Raw genomic sequence first — 21,796 nt, 5'->3', positions numbered from 1 at the left:
TACCCTAAGGTTTGGGTCTTTTAATGTGCATGATTGTGGTACAGATGAGAGTAGAAGGGAAGAGATAGGCAGTATGTTTGTGAGAAGATAAATGGATGTGCTGGCTTTGAGTGAAACTAAAATGAAAGGGAAGGGCGAGTGTGAATTTGGGAGTGTAGCTGGGAGGTACTCAGGAGTGAAGAGTGGACGAGGAAGAGAAGGGGGGGGGGCTATACTAGTAAGTGAAGAGATAAGTAAGCGTGTAGTGGAGTGGAAGGAGGTTTCATCAAGGTTGATGTGGATGAAGGTGAAGCTGGGAAAGGAGATGTGGGTTTTTGTAAGTACGTATGGGCCTGGTAGTGAGAAGAGCGTAGAGGAAAGGGAAGCTTTTTGGGTATATATAAATGAGTGCATAGAGGGATTAGGAAGAAATGTCAATGTAGTTGTATTGGGAGACCTCAATGCTAGGGTAGGCAATGAACCAATAGATGCAGTGATTGGGAAGTATGGAGTTCCAGGTAAAAATCGTAGTGGAGAACTGATGGTGGAGATGTGTCTTGAAAGAGAGTTGATGATAGCAAATACAGTGTTTAGGAAGAAAGTCAAACATAAGTACACATGGGAGAGGGTGGTGGATGGATGGGTGGTAGATAGATTGTTAATGGACTATATAGTGGTGACCAGGAGTATGGTAGGAAGAGTTAAGGATGTACATGTTCTAAGGGAAGTGAGTTGGGGAATATCAGATCATTTTCTGGTGGAAGGTAAATTGAGAGTGGAGACTAGGTGGAGAAAGAGGAAAAGGGCAGAAGGTAGGGAGGTACTTAGAGTGAACTGCTTAAATGAAAAAAAAGGAGAGTAAGTATAAGAAGAAGCTGAGAGAGGAGTGGGAGAGAGTAAAGGATAGAGTAGAACTGGGAGTGGAGGAGGAATGGGGATGGTTCAAGGAGGTAGTCATAAGGTGTGCAAAGATGGTGTGTGGAACAAGGAGGGTGGGAGGAAATAGAAGGAAGGGTAGTGAGTGGTGGGATGAGGAAGCAAAGAAGGGTGTAGAAGAGAAGAAGCAGGCATTCATAGATTGGCTACAAATTAGGACGAGGGAATCGTATGAGAGGTACAAAGTAAAGAGAAGGGAAATTAAGCATAAGATAAAGGAAGCAAAGAGGAGAGCAGATGTGAAATGGGGTAAGAGTATGACAGAAAATTTTGAAAGTAATAAAAAGATGTTTTGGAAGAAAATTAAAAGAGGAAGAGGAGGCGAATCAAGTAGAGAAGAAAAGGTAAAAGGTGCAGATGGAGAGATGATAATGGAAGAGAAGGCAGTGAGAGGAAGGTGGGCAGAGTATTTTAGGGAGTTGCTGAATGTGAAGGAGGATAGGGAGGGAAAGGTAGTTGCAGTGGGAAGCACTAAGAAAATGAGAGTGATGAGTGAGGAAAATGAAGGAGAAATAGGGAAGGATGAAGTGAAAGCAGCTGTTAAGATAATGAGAGCAGGTAAGGCACCTGGATGCCATGCAGAATGTCTGAAGAAAGGAGGTACAGTTATGGTGGACTGGCTGATGAGGTTATTTGATGTTTGTTTAAGAGAAGGTAGAGTGCCAGAGAACTGGAGGAGTGCCTGTATAGTTCCACTTTACAAGGGAAAAGGGGACAAGTGTGAGTGTAGTAGTTTCAGAGGGATCAGCTTCTTGAGTGTAGTTGGGAAGGCTTATGGGAGGATCTTGATTGAGAGGATTAGGAGAGGAACAGAGGGAGTAATTGTTGAGGAACAGTGTGGGTTTAGGACAGGTAGGGGTTGTGTAGATCAGATTTTTGTGGTAAGACAGATATGTAAGAAAGCTATAGAAAAATGTAAGGATGTTTTTTGGGCTTTTATGGATCTGGAAAAGGCTTATGACAGGGTAGACAGGAAGGCACTGTGGGAGGTACTGCAGATATATGGGATAGGAGGAAAGCTGTTAAGAGCAGTCAAGAGTTTTTACGAGAGTAGTGGAGCTTGTGTTAGGATTAGAAATGGAGAGAGTGAATGGTTTGAGGTAAAGGTGGGACTTCGTCAGGGATGTGTTATGTCACCCTGGCTGTTCAATCTTTACATGGATGGGGTGGTGCAATAGGTGAATGCAAGGGTAGTGGGTCAGGGGTTGGAGATGGTTAAAGAAAATGGAGAAAAGGTAGAATGTAGATTGAGAGAAGCGAGTAAATGCCTTAGTGGATTAAAAAGTGTAATAAGAAATAGACATCTGGGAATGGATGCTAAGAGGAGGTTATATGAAGGAGTGATTGTGCCAACAGCACTGTACAAGGCAGAAACATGGAACTTAAGAGAGGAAGAGATAAAGAGTTTGAATGTGTTTGAGATGAAATGTCTGAGAAGTATGATAGGGGTTACTAGGCTAGATAGAGTGAGAAATGAGGAGGTGGGGAAGAGAACAGGGGTGAAAAGGGAGCTGGGAGATAGGGTTGATGAAAGAGTATTGGGATAGTTTGGACACATGGAAAAAATGAGTGAAGAAAGATTAGTAAAAGAAGTGTGGACAGGATGCAGGGATAACCCGTCATCCAGGAGGTGCAAATATAAGAGGGAGGGAGGAGGGTGGAGGGGAGTGGAATATATAGGAAATGGAATGGGTGGGAGTGGTTTCTATGCCTTTTTCTTTTTGGCTATCCCACCATGTAAGGGGGAAAAGCTTTTGGTATATGTATGTATGTATGTATGTACCATCAGCGGGTTTGAGTCTGCTTTTTCTAGCCTCTTATGTTCTCGATTCTAAACTTTCTATTTGGCTTAGATTTAATTTTAAGTTCTCATTTGAATGTTCATGTGTTCCACAACTTTTATCCTATAAATTTTATTAAGATGTTCCTTTAAACTTCAAAAGTAAAATATACCTTAATCCAACATTCATTCTCAGAAATCTGCATTTTTTCAACTGGAAATGTAAAGGATAGGATAAAAATAAAAAAGATAAAAATATGAATTAATATGAAAATTTACTATAATATAACTAAGAAGAAAATAAAGATAAAAATATGAATTAATATGAAAATTTACTATAATATAACTAAGAAGAAAAAGCAACATAAACTACCGGGTTGACAACTCCATCCTACAAATTTTGTTCTACCTACCATGGAGTAATTTTGTATTGTTCAGCCTCTTCGCCTCCAATGGAACACCTGCATACAGAAACCAAAATCCTCCCCATAAATCATCACATGAAAATGCTAGGTACACTGTACTATGCAAGAACCCTCAACTTTATTCAACCATCTGTTTACATCACACAAACAGAACCAAATGAATGCAACAAAAGCTACCACCTACACCATAGAACAGATTCATACAAAAACTCATTCACATTCCAAAACACTCCAAGATCGACTTCCTAACACCATATTCCATCAAATCCCTACAGACATTAGCCTCATAGAAAAATCCTTCCCAAGAGAAGAAGAAAAAAATCCCTAGCATGTTTACATTCATGTCACCATCCAGCATGTAGCCAATGCCACCATAGAATAGACCTGGTCACAAAAACAAATTGCCCCTGATTTGACCATAACACAGAAAACACCAAATACCTCATCTTACACTGTCCCACTCCAGACATATCCAGACAGCTTAGTATTTTTTCCTTGATTGACTTATGGGCCAGTCCAGTAGCTATTGTCTGTTACCTGAGAGCCATGGATCTCCTAGGAGAGAGAACTGGAGCAATGGAATGATTGATTGGGGTGACTTCAACTAAGTGGGGAACTCTCCTCGTGTGAAAAAATGAGGAGGGTGAGAAAATCAAAGACGATAAAGAGAGCCTAATCAGAAAACAGAGCATTAGTGTACAGGTCCAGCTAAAGGTGAGTGTACTGGTAGCTTTTGAAGATGAATATCATAAGGATGGCTCTCTTTGAGGTTCATCTAGTATAAGGAATCTCCAACCTGTTTTCTCATGTACCCTGTATCTATATTCTATTTTTTGGCCTCCTGGAGACAGCTTCACCATTGAATAAAAATGTCGGGTATCCACTAACAATGGCTAATTTTCGGTTTGTGACCCTATTTGCGAAATTCATTAGCCCCCTTGGGGTCGATGGATCCTTGTTTGAGAACTACAGATCTAGCAAGACCACCACTAGCAGGAACCAATCATTGGTGCCCCCTTTCTATTCCTAGTAGTACATACATATACCAATGGCTTTTTCCCCTTTATAAGGGAGGTAGCCAAAAAACAATGGCATGAAAACCACTCCCACCCATTCCATCACTAACAAACTCCACTCCCCTCCACCCTCTTCCCTCCCTCTTATCTTGGCACCCCCTGGATGACAGGTCATCCCGGCAACTCGCCCACTGCCCTGAGTCATAAGCAGTGTCACAAGACACAGCACATTCACAGCAAGGCCACTTCATTAAATTGGTGACCCCCCCTTCTCCATCCCCTCCTGCAGAAAAAGAGAAGACAGGGAGAAATGCCTTCAGGCTGTGTCAATTTATTTTTCACACATGCTCCCTCACCCCCCCATTCCCTACCCACTCCATCTCATGCATCACAGCATCATCCATACACAACCATTCTTTATTCACCCCTATCTTCTGTCCTCTCCTATCCTTCCTCAACAGACATTCCCCTCTTTCCCAATGCTCCTTTTACCCCCATCCATCCATCTCATCCTAGGTCGACCCCTTATGCTTATTCCTTCCTTCCACATCTGCCTTCCATACCTCTTTTACTAGTCTTTCTTCACTCATTCTTTACATGTGTCCAAACCATCCCAATACTCTTTCATCAACCCTATCTCCCAACTTCTATTCCACCCCCGTTCTCCTCCTCACCTCCTCATTTCTTATTCTATCTACCCTAGTAACCCCTATCACACTTCTCAGGTACACTGTTCCTGGTAGTGATTCTGAATTACTTTGTTCTGGCTAATTCAAAATCCAGAAGACTTTGCTCACCTTAGGGGAACCTATCAACTTCAATACTTTGATTGATTTCGTTTTACCTGCAGAAGATCTGGTTCGAAGTAGGCTGGGTTAAAGTACAACTTCTTCTTCCCCTGTGGACACTGTGTTTCACCTGTGTCACCCGGAAGACCTTCTTTTGTGCTCCCAGAAAGATCTCCAGACTTTATGGGAGATGTATAGATCGAGGAGGTTGATGGAGCTGTTTAGAAAAGATAAAACTAATTAAACAGGAAAAATGCTGAAGAATTTTTTATAATATATCAAATATCATTACAGTTACAGCTGATTTTGCTACAAGTCCAAGGTGTGTTAATAGTCATCTCTTCTGTAGATAAAGGGTTTTGAAGCATAAGTATCAGGAGTGTTGTTATAAATCACCAGAAGAAAAGTACGAAGGCTTGGTTAGTCACACATGCTAGCTTCACGATCAAGTTTCGAGGAATGATAAGATACTGAATATTTTGTGTGCATTGCTTTCTTATATAAATAGACAGCCAGTGGTCAAGTCACTTTGATAGAGGGAATTTTCATCTCTCTGGGAAGCAAAGAATTACAGTACAGAGAGCTGGAAATTCTCATCCATACATCTAAATAACTTTGTCTCTGCTCTGTTCCCTTCTACAGCCATTTCTTTGTTTCTTTTACAAAAGAAATATATTGAAAAATTCTTAGATACTTACTGCCTACGTTCACATATCATATCTAATTTTCTATTCTCTGAATGATGATTGATTGAATTGAATTAACATCGCAATTAGTCCCATCAGGAGACTAGGACGGTGCCCCTTATAGAAAACTTTGTAATGTGGAGTTTATTAAACAATGTCCTTAGTCCAACCTGCCAATGGCAGGGTTTGAACCACTATCACCTCAACCTCTGCTGCAAGAAGCAACGTGAGCATCCTTATTCACTGAAGCCCCTAGAAACTGTATACAACATATTTCTAGCCATTCCAGTGTCTTTTTTGTAAACTAAAGACTTCAGAAAAATATTAGCGGTACTTCCTGTTGTAGTAACACATACATCTTCACAGTGACCACATCAAAATATGTCTGGGTCATTTGTCCGTCTCATAGTCCTATTATCCATTACTTTTACATATTATTATTTGTATTGTACCTATCTATAAAAAATACCTCAATCTGAACCTGCCCTATGAGTTGAAAAGCTTAAAGAGTTAATTTTCTTGTTGTACATAAGTCCTTTCCACTTAGCCTGTATTTCATAACAAAAACAGGTTTTGTCATACCATTCCTATATCTTTCCTTGTCATTCTCATTTCCTGCCTACTAATGTAATATGGTATCTCTCCATACAAATACTCTTTATTTTTTATGGGAAGCCAGTATCGTTCATACATAAAGTATTCTTATAACTATGGTCATATTGGCATGCCTTACAATTAATTAATTATTCAATAGGCTTTGAGCATGTCAGGTTTGTTAGGTTGATATGCCACTTCTGCATAGGATTACCCAATGAACTGCCTTTACCATGTCAATTAGTAATTAGTTTCAAGCAGGCATCCCGTTATCGGTTGCGTCCTAGAGGCTTTGCAAAGTAAACATCACGACCCAACACAAAGGTCTTTCTTCACACAGGTGGGCGGAGTCAAACTGACACCACCTGATGTCATATTACTGACTAGGCACAATACACATCCCATGAAACAACCAACTGTTGTATGGATGTGATTTGTGGACAATGAGATTAGTTATAGGGGAGCTGGTAACAGCTGTGGAAATTGAGTATTTGTGGTATGCATAAAGTATTAAGAGTGTAGATTAGATTTAAATGATAATGATAATAAAAAAAATAAGAAGAAGGCAAGTGTATAGGAATAAATGAACAGGAGGAATGAGAAAGTGAAGACAACACAAAACTTGGTGCCATTGGTCTGGTTTTCAAAAAATGTATAACTTCTTGAGGACAAGACCTCTCCCAAATTAATCTGCTAGAGAAGGTGTGACACAATGAACTGGCACTTGCTCTTCTTAATGGGCCTAAGGTAATTAAGTAAGATATATATGACCCACCCAGTGGCTATTGATGTTTTTTGTTTTTATTATTATTATTCTGTTGAGTTCCTTTAATGAAGGCACTGGTGTTACAAATTAACTTTTTGATTTATGGTGTGGTGGTTGAATCAAGGGATGAGAATTCTGTTAGCTCCTCACACCTGTACATGAGAAGAAGACCTTCTTGCATTTGGGTTTTTTGTGATTTTGGTAAACGTACTCAACGTCTCCACCACGGACAGAGGAGACAAGGGCGCTCTCTCCAGGTCCCACTCCCTCTCCACGCTGTCCACCGGGGTTTCGTAATAGGAAGAGGAGGTGGAGGAGTAGGTGACATCGTAGACGCCTCCGTCAGGAAAAGAGTAACAAGAGAGACCATAGTGTTCTCGGAGGTGTGTCAAACCCTTACCGTCCACATCACTCTCATCGTGCACCACGGCTGTAGTGAAGTTGAGTGTGCTCTCCTGCAGAAGACAAAAAGTCAAGTCAGTTATATGGTAGGCCATCCCTATAATGATGCGATACCTGGTAACGATACACGAGATCTTATATTATTTTTTCTTTCAAATTTGAAAGGTCCTTACCTGCAAAACAAGGCAGTTTAGCATGGGGGAGGACCAACGATCCTACAATAGGTGGTCAGTCAACCGAAGTGTTACCCACACTCCCTCTTTCCCCTGATCCTTCTCCCATTTTATGTATGTGTGTATGTACATATATCAATTTATTACTATTTATAATTTACTCATCTATTCATTTCATATATATATATATATATAAATATATATATATATATATATATATATACATATATATATATATATATATATATATATATATATATATATATATATATATATATATATAATGTAAGTGGGAGTAGGAAACACAGGAGGTTTAGTCTGAGTTTATTCCTGACTAAGAATCTGGTGTTTCCTACTCCCACTTACATCAACCTGTCAGAATCTCTCTCTCTCTCTCTCTCTCTCTCTCTATATATATATATATATATATATATATATATACAGTGATCCCTCGTTTTTCGCGGTTAATGGGGACCAGAACCCCCCGCGAAAGGTGAAAAACTGCGAAGTAGGATTTGCGTCACCCCCCCTAGGAATTTTCGTGTATGTGTGTGTGGGTACCAGAATGTTTAAAATATGTAAACAGTATTTATACTTTACATATTTAAGACAAAGATTACAACAGTACACGTATTTACTTAAGTCATTAATTATAAAACCTTATACAGTAATTAACATTTATCATACAGTGATTAAGGGGGATCAGGCGCATTGATAGAAAAATATTAATAAAAAAGTTTTTTATATATCGAATTGATATCTTTACAGAATAATGAAATTATTATTTTCCATATTCCATGAGTATTTGAACGATGTATGTCCGCCTCTTCATCCGTCAGCCCGTATGATGTCATTGATGACGTCACAAATGTTTTCCGATCTTAATACTTTACCTAGACTAACCTGTTTTTGCATGTAACATCTGAAATACCATACAAACAGCGTGTAATTTCGTTTTTTCCTAAAATCTTAATAGATCAAGATATACATAGGTCATAAAATGCATGACTTTGTGACGTCGCACCGATAGCGTTTTTTCCCCGATAAAATTCCCTCTAGCGATATTATTTATCATTTTAATCATTTATCAAAACTTACACGAGAAAGGCACAACATTCATGTGTTAGCATGGTAAGTTTTAAGAAAATTTGATTATTATTTTTTTTTTATGAATATTTTGGAAAAACCCGCGAAGCACTGAAGCCGCGAAACGTGAAGCGCGAAGTGGCGAGGGAACACTGTATATATGTATATATACATATATACACACACACATATATATATATATATATATATATATATATATAAAAGTAGTAGGACAAATCCAATCGGGAACATCTTTACAATTCTTTATTTCAACAGATATTTTGCGTGGTCTAAAAAGAGAATAATATTCTGTATTAAGTAGTGTGATAAAAATAGATCTACCTATATACAAATATTTTTTTAATAAAGAATTGTGAAGATGTTCTGATTGGATTGGCCCTACTACTTGTATCGCGTCTCCGGTTCCCCGCCGGAACTTCAATTTCTACAATTATATATTTATACATACTGTATATATATATATATATATGTATATATATATATATATATATATACACACACACACACATATGTATATAATTGTATGTATGTATGTATATTCTACCATATCATCTTTCGGGAGATAAAGAAGTCTTTCCAAATGCCCCCCATTCTCTCTTTAGCAACTCTTACGACATGCAGAGAATGCCTGCATTGTATTTTCAGTGACCTAAACCCAACCCTTTTTATACATAATACTAACAGTTACCTATTGTTTTCTAAATACTAAATTTAAACTTTAACGGAAATAACGAACTTACCCTATTTGCTTTGCGAATCTTCGACGCCTGAGACAAATCCTCCAGATCCTCGTGGTCCGAATCGTCCTCGGAGGACACCAGTGACGGTTTCGGGGTGGGTCGCGGAGGGCAGGGAGCCTTGGACCGCTTCGAGTTGGACCTCAGACCTTCTTCGACAACTTTCTCTCTGTGGAGATGAGGTTAAAATATGAGCACGCATGTACGGTATGTATCAACTTGCCAATCACTATGTTAACCTGTTCGTTGTCCCTTGGTTCTTTCCTGCTGGAGACCTGAGAGACCATGTCACAGGAGCAAAGAAGGAGACATCTTGGTGACACCCATGGGAAAGCAAAACACACAGCATTCTATTCCATGACTGGACACTAATATCCAACAATCTACAGTACTATCCCCCTCTTCTGGTGTCCTCCTTTATCACCTCTAGGACTCCACCTCTGGCGCGATATTGCCTTAAGGATAGAAGCACTGGTTAAACCGACGAAATGCCACTCAAGTGTAACACACCTCGTACCCCACAATCACCCCACCTCCACTCAAAGGTGAGGTCCCGAGGGGCCGATGCCTGGTCTCTGGTCACCCAATACGAATATATCAATCAATCAATACATCAACCAACTAATCAATATATCAACCAACTAACCCTGAGACTCTACCTGCTCTCCAGAAGTTTTCTTCGCTTCTTGCGGATCCTGAGGAACACGACCATGGACACCAAGTAAATGATGGCGAGGCAGGAGACCACGAGGCCGATGATGATGATCTCTCCCGAAGAGAGTCCACCGGACAATTTCTTCTCCTCGCCGAAGTCTTCCTCGGTCTTCTTCTTCGGGCGGCGGGAGCCCACGGGAGTCGACAAAATAACGGATCCAGGAGACGCTGTTGGTGGTGGGAAAGGTTTTAGGACGGACAGTCTCGACCAAATTAAGTTGTCATGCCTTGGGGCTAAGTTTATCACCCACGGGGGGAGGGGTAAATATATCATGCACTAGGAGTAAATTCATTACACACTGTGGGTAAATTTAGCACGCACTGGAGAGTAAGCTTACCACATCATCAGGGTAAATCTATCACGCACTTGGGGTAAATTTACCACACCCTGGAGGTAAATCTACCACCCCCTGAGAGTAAGTTTACTACCCATTGGGGATAAATTCACCTCTGGGGCAAAATCAATCACGCATTAGGGGGTAAATCTACTATGCCGTAGAGGCTGTTTTACACCTTTGGGGTATATTTACTACACCTTGGAGGGAGAAAATTACCACACTCTGGGGTTAAATGTACCATGCACTGGAGGTAAGGTTACTATACTCTGTGGGGGTAAACCAGCAACACTATAGAGGTTCAAAAATTGCATAGTCAGGGTGTATGTCACACCTAAAATTTAGCATTCTATATACACTTAATTGTGGCCTGCTACCTCATACATGAGAGAGTTGAACATATATTTTTCTAATAAAATTTTATTTTCTGTAGGACATCAATTTGTTTCCTATTTTCTTGTCGTGCTGTGCATTATGTTGGTCATGACTTCTTTATTCTGTTTATATATTCATTTTTATTGATCTCATTAATTACTTCACCATTTATCGATCTTGTTCATATACTTATTCATTCATCTACTTGTTTATCTATTCATCTATCATTTTTGCTTGGATGGAGTAACGGAGTGAATGACTAAATCAAGATCTATATATACCAGGTCTAACCACTTCCGACCGAATTTCGAGGGTGTTGGCGGAGCGGGCCCGTGAAAGTCACCTGGCTGTTCAAAGTGGGGTTCGCGCGTCCTATCGCTGTCAGTTGTAGCTGGTGCGTCGCTCGGGTATGTTGCTGCCTCCGCTCGCACCGCTCCACGCAATTAGTTATATTCTGACAATGAAGATCTGTATATACCGGTATATATAGATCTTGACAATATGGCTTATTGTGACATTAAAGATTGTGTCTCAAAACTAAGAGGAAGTAAGCCAAATGTTAATTTTCATCGTTTCCCTGCAAACACACACACACAAATGTGAACGTGTACACATATACGCACACACGACGATATCTCCCCTTCCCGTAAAATACAAGTATATAAACGCACACACACACATACGTGAACGTGTACACATACTGTACAAGCACACACAACAATATCTCCCCTTCCCGTAAAATACAAGTATATAAATACACACACACGCACATATATACAGTATAAGTGACTCGGTGGTACGGTTGGTAGGGACTCAGATTTCTGGGACAACAATAACAGCATTACCTAGTTCGTATTCCGCCCAAATATGAAAATTTTCATCGTTTCCCTGCAAATAAACACACACACACACACACAAGCGTACACATACTGTATAAGCACACACACACACACACACACACACACACACACACACACACACACACACACACACACACACGTGTACACATACTGTATAAGCACACACGACGATATCTCCCCTTCCCGTAAAATACAAGTATATAAATACACACACACGTTCAATTGAGTAAGAGACTCGGTGGAGCGGTTGGTAGAGACTCAGACGTCGAAGACGCAATTATCGGTGATACCTGGTTCGAATCCTGCTTAAGCTTGAAATTTTTTCAGTATTGCTGCGCTTCGAATCGTTACTCCAACTCTCGTGGGCGGGGAGTTTGGGATGTGTGTGCGTGTAAGTTTATAGATCGGACATACGAGCTCTGAGCTCTCTTCCGGGAGGGAAATAGCTGTCGATCACGAGTCCAACACGTGATCCAAAAGACCAAGGTGAATCACACACACACACACACACACACACACATGTGAACGTGTACACATATAAGCACACACGACGATATCTCCCCTTCCCGTAAAATACAAGTATATAAACACACACACACACACACACACACACACACACACACACACATATGTGAACGTATACACATATAAGCACACACGACGATATCTCCCCTTCCCGTAAAATACAAGTATATAAATACACACACACGCACACACATACACACACACATGTGAACGTGTACACATATAAGTACACACGACGATATCTCCCCTTCCCGTAAAATACAAGTATATAAATACACACACACATACATACGCACACACACACACATGTGAACGTGTACACATATAAGCACACACGACGATATGTCCCCTTCCTGTAAAATACAAGTATATAAATACACACACACACACACACACACACACACACACACACACACACACACACACTGATAATAGCAATGAGCTAGAGAGAGAGAGAGAGATAACGGGGGGGAAATATAATAGTTCCAGTCTTCCTTGGTGTTTCACAGTTTTCTTCAGTGTTTCACAAAGAGAAAACGGAACCATCCAGATGACGTCAGAAGCTGCGCAGAACGGCTCAAACGGTTAGACCTGGTGTATATAGATCTTGGACTAAATAAAGCAAATCTATTGGGCGAGATTTGGTCTGAAGAGATTTCTTCGAGAACATCAGACTTATCGATATGTTACATATCAGAAAATCACAAAGCCGAGTCTCGTACAGGAGGACACAAGATATCAACTGCCACATCTCATGCTACTGATTTACATAAACGAAACATGAGGGCTCACTTTTTTTTCGGTCAGTATCAGTGACCAGATTTAGCGTATTTATGCTATACAAAGAAAGAAAAAAAAGCGAACGTTATAAAAACAAGATATCAACCATCATTTTTGCCAAACTAGCATAATTTCAACTATTCTCTTGCATATTCCTCCTTAAGAAATCCCGTTACGCTGGTCATTAACGTAGTAGCAAAAGTCTAACAACTACAGTCACCCCTTAGAAAAAGTTCGTGGGGATATCTAAGGCATACATATACACATGTATTATTTTTTTGGTACATGATCCACATCAGCACTAGTTCCTTCGCCACTCACCAGGAGACCCGGCGACCCTGAAGGCGAGGCAGGGCCTAAAGAGGGGGGTATCCGGCATGGCGGCGTCGCGGCAGATGAGCGAGACGAGGACGAGGCGTCCCTCGGTCCCATGACGCGCCTCGGCTTCGCCCACCCACTGCACGTAGGTCCTCCCACCGTCCCGGAACAACCTGTAGTAGGAGTTTCAAACGTCAGTTTGGGTGGAAAAAAATATATAAGTAAATAAACAAAACAAAATTAATACGTAAATGAATGAGCACACGAATAAATAAAATAAACACATGAATGAATGAATGGATATGTAAATGAATAAATGGTATACAAAGGACTATTTCTTCTGTATCGGGAGGGAGGCTCTCTTATTTTCAATCTGAAACCCGCCAGCCTATTCTATTCATAGTGGCAACTCTTTAGCAATCTTTTTATTTCATCTTTATTGATTTATTTATCTAATTATCTATAGGGAGAACTGTCCGGGCCCTGGAATCGAAGTGGAGACGGGTAGAGTTCTCACCTGAAGGGAGGCTCGAATGTTGTGGTGTTGGCCATGTCCAGCCACCCGGCGGCGCTCATGAGGCGGCCCTTGGTCACCACGCACACGGGAGAGACCAGAGGAGATCCGCCGTGTTCCAGGCCTGAGGAAAACCAAATAAATAAATGAATGAATGAATGAATGAATGAACGAATGAATGAATGAATGAATGAATGAATGAATGAATGAATGAATGAATGAATGAATGAATGAATGAATGAATGAATGAATGAATGAATGAATGAACGAATGAATAAATGAATAAATAAATAAATAAAATAAAATAAAAGATGTCTTTGGTGCTGAGAGACTGAAGGAGGATAACAATAAAATACTTAACTATTCGAATAATCTAAGAAGGAATTAGATAATAAAGTACACACATACACACACACACCATCTATCCCACGTCCATTCGTTTCCCTGTTATCTTAGCTCATTATGGATGAAGGCCTATCTCAGTCACCCTTCCAGTTCCTATGTGCATCCTAGAGCGCAGCAAACGACCATACACCAATTTGTAGGTACCAAATCACGTAATATATAACTATATCTATGCATATATTCTATCCCTACCCAGGGCTATATTTTCCTGAAACATCTTAGAGAGGAAAGAAGGAAGAAAGTAAAGAAGAAAGGAAGAAAGGAAGGAAAGAATGAGGGAAACAAGGAAGGAAGAGACAATCTGCTTCCTCTCGCATTCCCCCAATTCCAGCGTAACAGTGAGCAAAATCAATCATATCAAACACACAAATAACGTATTGTATTGCCTTGGAAATATAATGTTAATATGAAGTAGACAGATGTAATGTGAATGCTGATTATTTGGCATTGTTTTATATTTACATGCAACTCTAACGAACAACTAACCACTACAAAGCTAACTACAATAGTTACCCCCAATTTTTTTTCTATAAACGTTCATACATTTTCTTTGAAAACTGTACGGGAATGAGTTATAGCCTATACATTTAATTTAAAGTTCTTTAATTCTTTACCTGCCCAATGATGATGAAAATTCAGATAATTATTATCTTAGGTCTTTATCACCCACTTGTATTATAATAATTATAATATAAGTGGGTGATAAAGACCTAAGCATCCTTTAATGCCTGCCAATTTTTTGCGTTCGCTTGTCTATTCATTTCTTCGTTTAACTGTCTATTCTTACCATCCGACCCAATTATGGACCAGGAAATCTCCTGTTCGTGTGCTTTTCATTTGTCAGCCTTTGTATGTATGCATGTACGTAGTATGTGTGTATGTATGCATCTGATGTGTACATTCAAATAACATTTGGATATATTTGTGCTGTAAAAGGTAACCATCAGTCAGTAAATTGTTGATATTTACTTTATATATTTTTCTTTGAAGTGACGACTTTATAGCTCTAATATCTTACTTTAATAATAATAATAATGAATAATAATAATATTAACAATATTAATAACAATAACAATAACACTAACAATAATAATAAAAATACTAATAAAATAATAATAAAATAGTGATAAAGATAATAATAATAAAATAATTAAAAAATAATCAAAAATAATGAAAATAATAATGAAAATAATAATAGAATACTAATTAAAATGATAATACTAAAAATAAGAATGGTGAAAATAATAATAAAAATAATACTAAAATAATAAGATAACAATAAGAATAAGAATAATAAGATAATAACAATAATAAATATAATAAATAATTTTTTCTCCCAAGACTGGCCACGACTTAACTACACAATCATTATAAGAAAATTAAAAATGTCGACTAGTTTCTTGGAGCATTTGGTAAGCTTGTGGAGTTTAGACTTTTTGTGGTGTTCAGCGTCTTCAGAATGTGATTTCATTATGGTAACAGCCAAGTGATTATATCAAACCCACTGTATTCGTTGACATATCATATTCAAGTTAACGCTAATCGATTTTAATCGGCTTTCAAGAGGATTCTACCTACAGAGAATTAGAAACTAATTTCATCAACACGTCGGGAGAACTTCTTATTATTTATTCTGTTTAAGGCCAGACGATTTGATCTACTTGAGGAAATCCCCCTACAGCTTAATCTGACTTAATATAACCTTATCCAATCTAACTAAATTGAATATAATCTAGTTTAAATCTATTTTAGCTATTCTTCCATCCAGTCACCCATTACCCGCGCAGCGGGATGGCTGGGCGTGGGAGACAAGCATCTTCGTCTTTCCTCTGCATCTCTTTCATCGCGGTGTTTAATGAATCATCATTACTGAATCACAGTGATTCGGACCCGAGACTATATGCTCTCGAGTCATTACCGGCGTCATATATTGCGAAGAAGTACCACTCTCGCTCAAGGAACTACTGCTGATGCAGGGGATGGGGGAGATGATGGAGATGAGGGAGGAGACCAGAGGGAAGAAAGAGGAAAAGGAAGGAGAAGGTGAGGGGGAGGATGAAAGGGAGGAAAAAGGGGAAGCTGGAGATACTGGAGGAGAAGGAGGGGGAGGAGGAGGCAGAGGAGGAGAGGATGGAAGAGGAGGAGGAGATGGAGGAGGAGGAGGAGAAGATGGAAGAGGAGGAGGAGTAGGAGGCGGAGGAGGAAAGGATGGAGGAGAGGAGGTCAGGATTAGTAGTAGTAGTAGGAGGAGGAGGAGGTCAGTATTAGGAGGAGGAGGAGGAGGAGGAGGAGGAGGAGGAGGAGGAGGAAGAGGAGGAGCAGGAAGAGGAGGAGCAGGGAGAGGAGGAGCAGGAAGAGGAGGAAGAGGAGGAGAAGGAGAAAGAAGAGGAGGTAGCAAAAGAAGATGAAGCCAAATATGGGAAAGAGGTAGAAGAACGTTGAGATGAAAGAGGAAGGAGCTACGGAACAGAAACACAAATCTCGAGAGTGGAACCGAGGTACTGTCCTCGTGTTTCAGTAGCTACAAACCCACAGCCTCAGAGCGGCCGGCAACGGTCCTCGAGCTCTCCAACAGATCTCCCTGGGAAGAACAACCGAAACTGCTGTCCGCGTTGTGTGAGTGTTGGAGGAAGAGACCAGTCACCGATTGTTAGCTTTCCATATGTGAATGGGCGGAAAATATCAACTCGACGATGATAAAGAGATCTTTGGCCCCGTCAACAGACCGAATGTCAGCCTCTCGGGGCATCTTCAAATGCAAGTGAAGGATAAGACGAAGACGAAGAAATGGGAGACGAAGAAGGAGAAAAAAAAAAGGAGACGAAGAAGAAGAAAAAAAGGAGGAGGAGGAGAAGGAGGAGGAGGAGGAGGAGAGGAAGAGGAAAAAGAAGAAAAAGAATATGACAAAGAAGACGATGACGAAGAAGAAGACGAAGACGAAGAAGACAAAGACGAAAAAGAAGACGGCGAAGAAGACGACGAAGAAGAAGACGAAGAAGAAGACGAAGAAGACGAAGAAGATCTTATTAATGAATGAATTAACTGTGATTAAAGCCCGGTGTGGGATAATCTTCCCCAGCTCGACAACAGCAGCAACAACAAAAGCAGCAATTAGACAGATCTGGATACAAGACAGAAAGATAAGATGGAGAAGTTTGCAGGAGCGACATGGCAGAGGTTGGAACAATTGTGTACATCAACATTACACTCTGAACAACTGATTGCGTGACTGACTGACTGACTTGCTGACTGAGTAGTCTTCCTAAAGAGTCTACACATACCTCTACAGCACCTGAACCCATATCGCTATGATAGCCCACTTTACAGGTTTTCTTCACAGCCAAGGGACCTCGCTCGGTACAGCACGAGAGCGAGATCCAGGGGGGGCCGGGATCCCGTTATTTCCCGGTCAGAACCGTATCTAGTGTCACTGGGAGGTACCTGGTAACAGTCAATAGTCTAAGGAATTTGATAACACCTTTGCGGATCAGTCACTGGTTATTTTATATATATATATATACATATATATATATATATACATATATACATATGTATATATATATATATATATACACACACATTATCTCCGCTCAAAGAACAATGCTGTTCTCTTTTAACTTATTTTCCTGTTATAATCTCTATCATTTCTCATTTACCGCTTTCTTTACGCTATATTGTCCTCAGGATAGAATCACTAATTAATCAATTATCGCCGATTATTCTCCTCAATAATCAATTTCCCTGTCGTGCGTAGGTTACCTAGTTTTCTATATTCTTGTCTATAGGCAATTCACTCAAAGAATCTCAGTCGATCCTGCGTTTTTGGTTGGCAGCCCTGCTCACCCTTCGCTACGATGCAACTCACGAACTTTTTCATATCTAAATATTTCAATTTCCTATCCGAGTGTCACTCTTCCGACCATATACGTTGGTACAACCGTATTCAAAGACTCAAGAAGATAATGAATACGAGATGGTGAAAGCCTTAAACTAATCGAGATCGATAAACCATGAGCGGTATGTACTCAAATCATGTTCAATTTTGACTCATGAGATTGATTGGGGTGGAGGGAGGAAGGGAGCAAGACGCTGTGCTTCCCGCTACCTGCCCAGTATCAAAAGATAATCATATATACCTTTTATTTTCTCTTTTATGTGTCACTTTATGGGATATGTGAAAGCAGTCATATTCATGACTATTTATATCACAGAAGTCATGTTAAACTTTACAACCAGCCTCATAATGACTGGACACAGCGATAATAAGTAAAATGCTGTATAAACATTAATATAAAATTCCTTATCTTATGCTCGCTATAATTACTTTCTTTGTACTATCGAGAAGGGAAGCTTTGAAATAGGTGAACAAGGACTGCTTCATCCCTAGATGTATATGAAATTCCTGTAACTCGTATAGTCACTGAGCTAAGTGAAGAAATATGAAAATATCTGAAGGAGGCTTGAGATTTCAGCTGGCTCAGCGGTGAAGGGTGAGCAGGGCTACCAACCGAAGACGCAGAATCGACTGAGATTCTTTGAGTGAATTGCTTATATTGCAGATTATTTCTAAACTCAAGGAATGTTAATGTTACGTTCATAGTCACTCATTCCACAGATAGGATCTATATATTCATATATGCTTATGATTATCCATATATATACACATATAAATATATATATAAATATATATATATAAATATATATATGAATATATATATATATTATATATATATATATATATATATATATATATATATATATATATATATACAAAAAACACAGAAAATAAAAAGATTAGGTGACTATACTTCTGAAGATGCCATGAATAGACTAAAACGTTTGGTCACCAATCTTTCATTTCCCCATTTTTCATTGAGCCCTTTCTCGACAATAACTGTGGTGGACTACCCTTTTGCCTATCATTTTAATGAAGCATAATACAGAAGTTCATTTATTCTACTATCTACTATAGTCTGCTCAAAATCGAGGTTTTGTACATGTGCTGATTTGGGAGGTGGGGACCTGGTACTTCTCAGGCATTGGAGGGCTGATCTTAAGAGTGAGAATGACAGTCTACATCTCATCCACGAAACAATGCTGCTTTTTGGTTGTTTCTTTTCTGCCATCACCTCTGCCAGACGAGCGTAGAATGCCTTTGCCCTAAGACTCATCCCACCTGAAGTCGTAAAGGTTATAGAAGTGAAGGAAACCTGGTCCATATTTTGTATACGCTCTTCGTAGCCCCGATTTTCTCATTCTCGTTCCAGATCCCTCAATAGTTAGGTTATTGTAACAGGGGACCATCGGATCAAATATTCCCAAGTCAAAGCCAATTGTTCCCGTGTCCAGAAACCTCTTGCGCTGACATCCACTCGTGCTTCATCTAAGATTCTAAGGTGTTGGACGTGCGGTGCCTAAAGGTCTCCCCTCTTTGTGGGAGTAGTGTTGGTATTACTACTGCTACTGCTACTACTACTACTTCTACTACTATTACTTCTACTATTACTACTACTAGTACTACTACTACTACAACTATACTACTACTAAAAATACGAGTATATTCCTCCAAGAGATATTACTATTTCGAAGGAGTAAGAGAGTAAAAGGTAAAAGAAGAAGAATAAATGAAAAAAAGAAGATAAAATAAAACAAAGAGGAAAAATAACAAAAAGAGTAAGAAAAGAAAAAAGAAAAGAAAAAGGGAAAAATAGAAATAAAACAAAAGTAAAAAATAACAATAGAAAAAAAAAGAGATAAATCAGCAAATGTGGAGATACGAGATTGGAAAAAGTCGACTTCTGAAAATAAAGATGAAGAAGAAAAAGAGGAAAATAAAGAATGAAAATAAAAAGAAAAAAACGAAAAAAGAAAAAAGGAAGAGTAAGAAAAACGGAAAGAAGAAAAGAGAAAAAGAAGAAATAACAAGACATAGAAAAACAAAGAGAAAGAAAACCGGCAAATGTGAAGACGACTTCTGAAAAAAAAGAGGAAGAAGAGAGCAGCCACAACGAGAGCTGGAGGACGTGGAAAGCAAAAGTGGTCCCGCCAGGTTGGGTGGAGCAGCCTTTCCCTCTCCACAGGCTCTTCCTCCACACTCGCTCCATAATCCAATTCAATCGAGAGGCCGACCCTTCCTCACTACCCTTCTCATTCTCCTCTTTTTTCTCCCTCTCTCCTTCTCCTTCTCCTTCTTCTTCTTCTTCCTCCCTCCCCTCCTCCCCTGCTCTACCTCTCTCTCTTTCTCTATCTCCTTCCTCTCTCCCTCCACCCCCCCCTCTCTCTCTCTCTCTCTCTCTCTCTCTCTCTCTCTCTCTCTCTCTCTCTCTCTCTCTCTTTACTTCCTACAGAACCCCAGTGGGGCATTGGTTGCGCATGTTTTGTGTAGGCATATATATATATATATATATATATATATATATATATATATATATATATATATATATATATATATATATATATATATATAATAGACACACACCTCAAAGGACCAGAGTCACGCAGCATTTTATGATTATCAGAAATTCATCACAAAAAAAAAAAAAAAAATGCTGATAATTTCCCTGTCCTTAAATATTTCCTTGTATAACACATCCATGGCTCCACCTTCCCTTTACGAAATTGTCCTCAAGGATAGAAGCGCTGGTCCTTGGTGACATCATTCTCAATTCTTCCCAGTAGGAGCTGGAGGACTTGTGCGCGCTAAAGCTCTCCTTACTTGGGGCGAAATACAGATATATTCTTTTTTACAGACACTTAGAAAAGAACCATATGAGTATGAAAATGCAAGTAAACACACGCATGCGTTTGGTTACGGACACACGCACGCGCACACACACACACACACACACACACACACACACACACATACACACACACATACACACACACACACATACATACACACATACATACACACACACATACACACACACATATACACACACACACACACACACATACACACACGCACACATACACACATGCACACACACACACATATACACACACGCACACGCGCACACACACACACACACACACACACACACACACACACAGAGAGAGAGAGAGAGAGAGAGAGAGAGAGAGAGAGAGAGAGAGAGAGAGAGAGAGAGAGAGAGAGAGAGAGAGAGAGAGAGAGAGAGAGAGAGAGAGAGAGACTCTTTCTCGAGGATTACATACCCATGAGAGCTACTTCCGCCGTGGGATGGACCAGCTGGCCCTTGAGGGGCATGTACACGTACGGGATCTTCTCCGCCCCTGAGGCGCTCACGAAGTCAGCCAATGGACACTCTGAAGACCAAAAAGAAGAAAAGATCAAATATATATATATATATATATATACATATATATCTAAAAATAACATAAGATAAATTATAATAAAATGAAATAAGATAGAATAAAATAAAACAAATTACAGAAGAGAATAAAAAAAATTAACAATAAGATAAATAAAAAAAATAGAATAAGATATAAGATAGAATTATATGAAATTAAATAGAATAAGATATAAAATAAAATTAATTGAAATAACACAAGATAAATCTTAATACATTTACGCTATTGAAAACAAGGACCTAAGCT

At 39.4% G+C, this 21,796-nt stretch overlaps 1 protein-coding gene across 3 annotated transcripts in view; it reads right to left on the bottom strand.

Moving 5' to 3' along the window:
* The window catches only part of sha (shavenoid), a 208,662-nt gene that overhangs the window by 6,908 nt on the left and 179,958 nt on the right, over positions 1-21,796 (bottom strand). For 2 of the 3 annotated variants that reach the window (XM_076190139.1, XM_076190140.1), the window contains exons 5-11: positions 21,395-21,505; positions 13,814-13,934; positions 13,300-13,469; positions 10,049-10,271; positions 9,393-9,558; positions 7,182-7,425; positions 4,981-5,141 (exon numbers count right to left, since the gene is read on the bottom strand). In XM_076190139.1, the coding sequence (XP_076046254.1) occupies positions 4,981-5,141; positions 7,182-7,425; positions 9,393-9,558; positions 10,049-10,271; positions 13,300-13,469; positions 13,814-13,934; positions 21,395-21,505 (1,196 nt within the window). The remainder of the gene's footprint in view (positions 1-4,980; positions 5,142-7,181; positions 7,426-9,392; positions 9,559-10,048; positions 10,272-13,299; positions 13,470-13,813; positions 13,935-21,394; positions 21,506-21,796) is intronic. The other variant, XM_076190141.1, reaches the window with a different exon arrangement.

Source organism: Oratosquilla oratoria, chromosome 9 (genome assembly GCF_046742065.1).
Source record: "Oratosquilla oratoria isolate Oo_2021 chromosome 9, ASM4674206v1, whole genome shotgun sequence".
NCBI lineage: Eukaryota > Metazoa > Arthropoda > Malacostraca > Stomatopoda > Squillidae > Oratosquilla > Oratosquilla oratoria.
The sequence above is the reverse complement of the archived record's forward strand: the minus strand, read 5'-3'. Positions and strand labels throughout refer to the sequence as shown.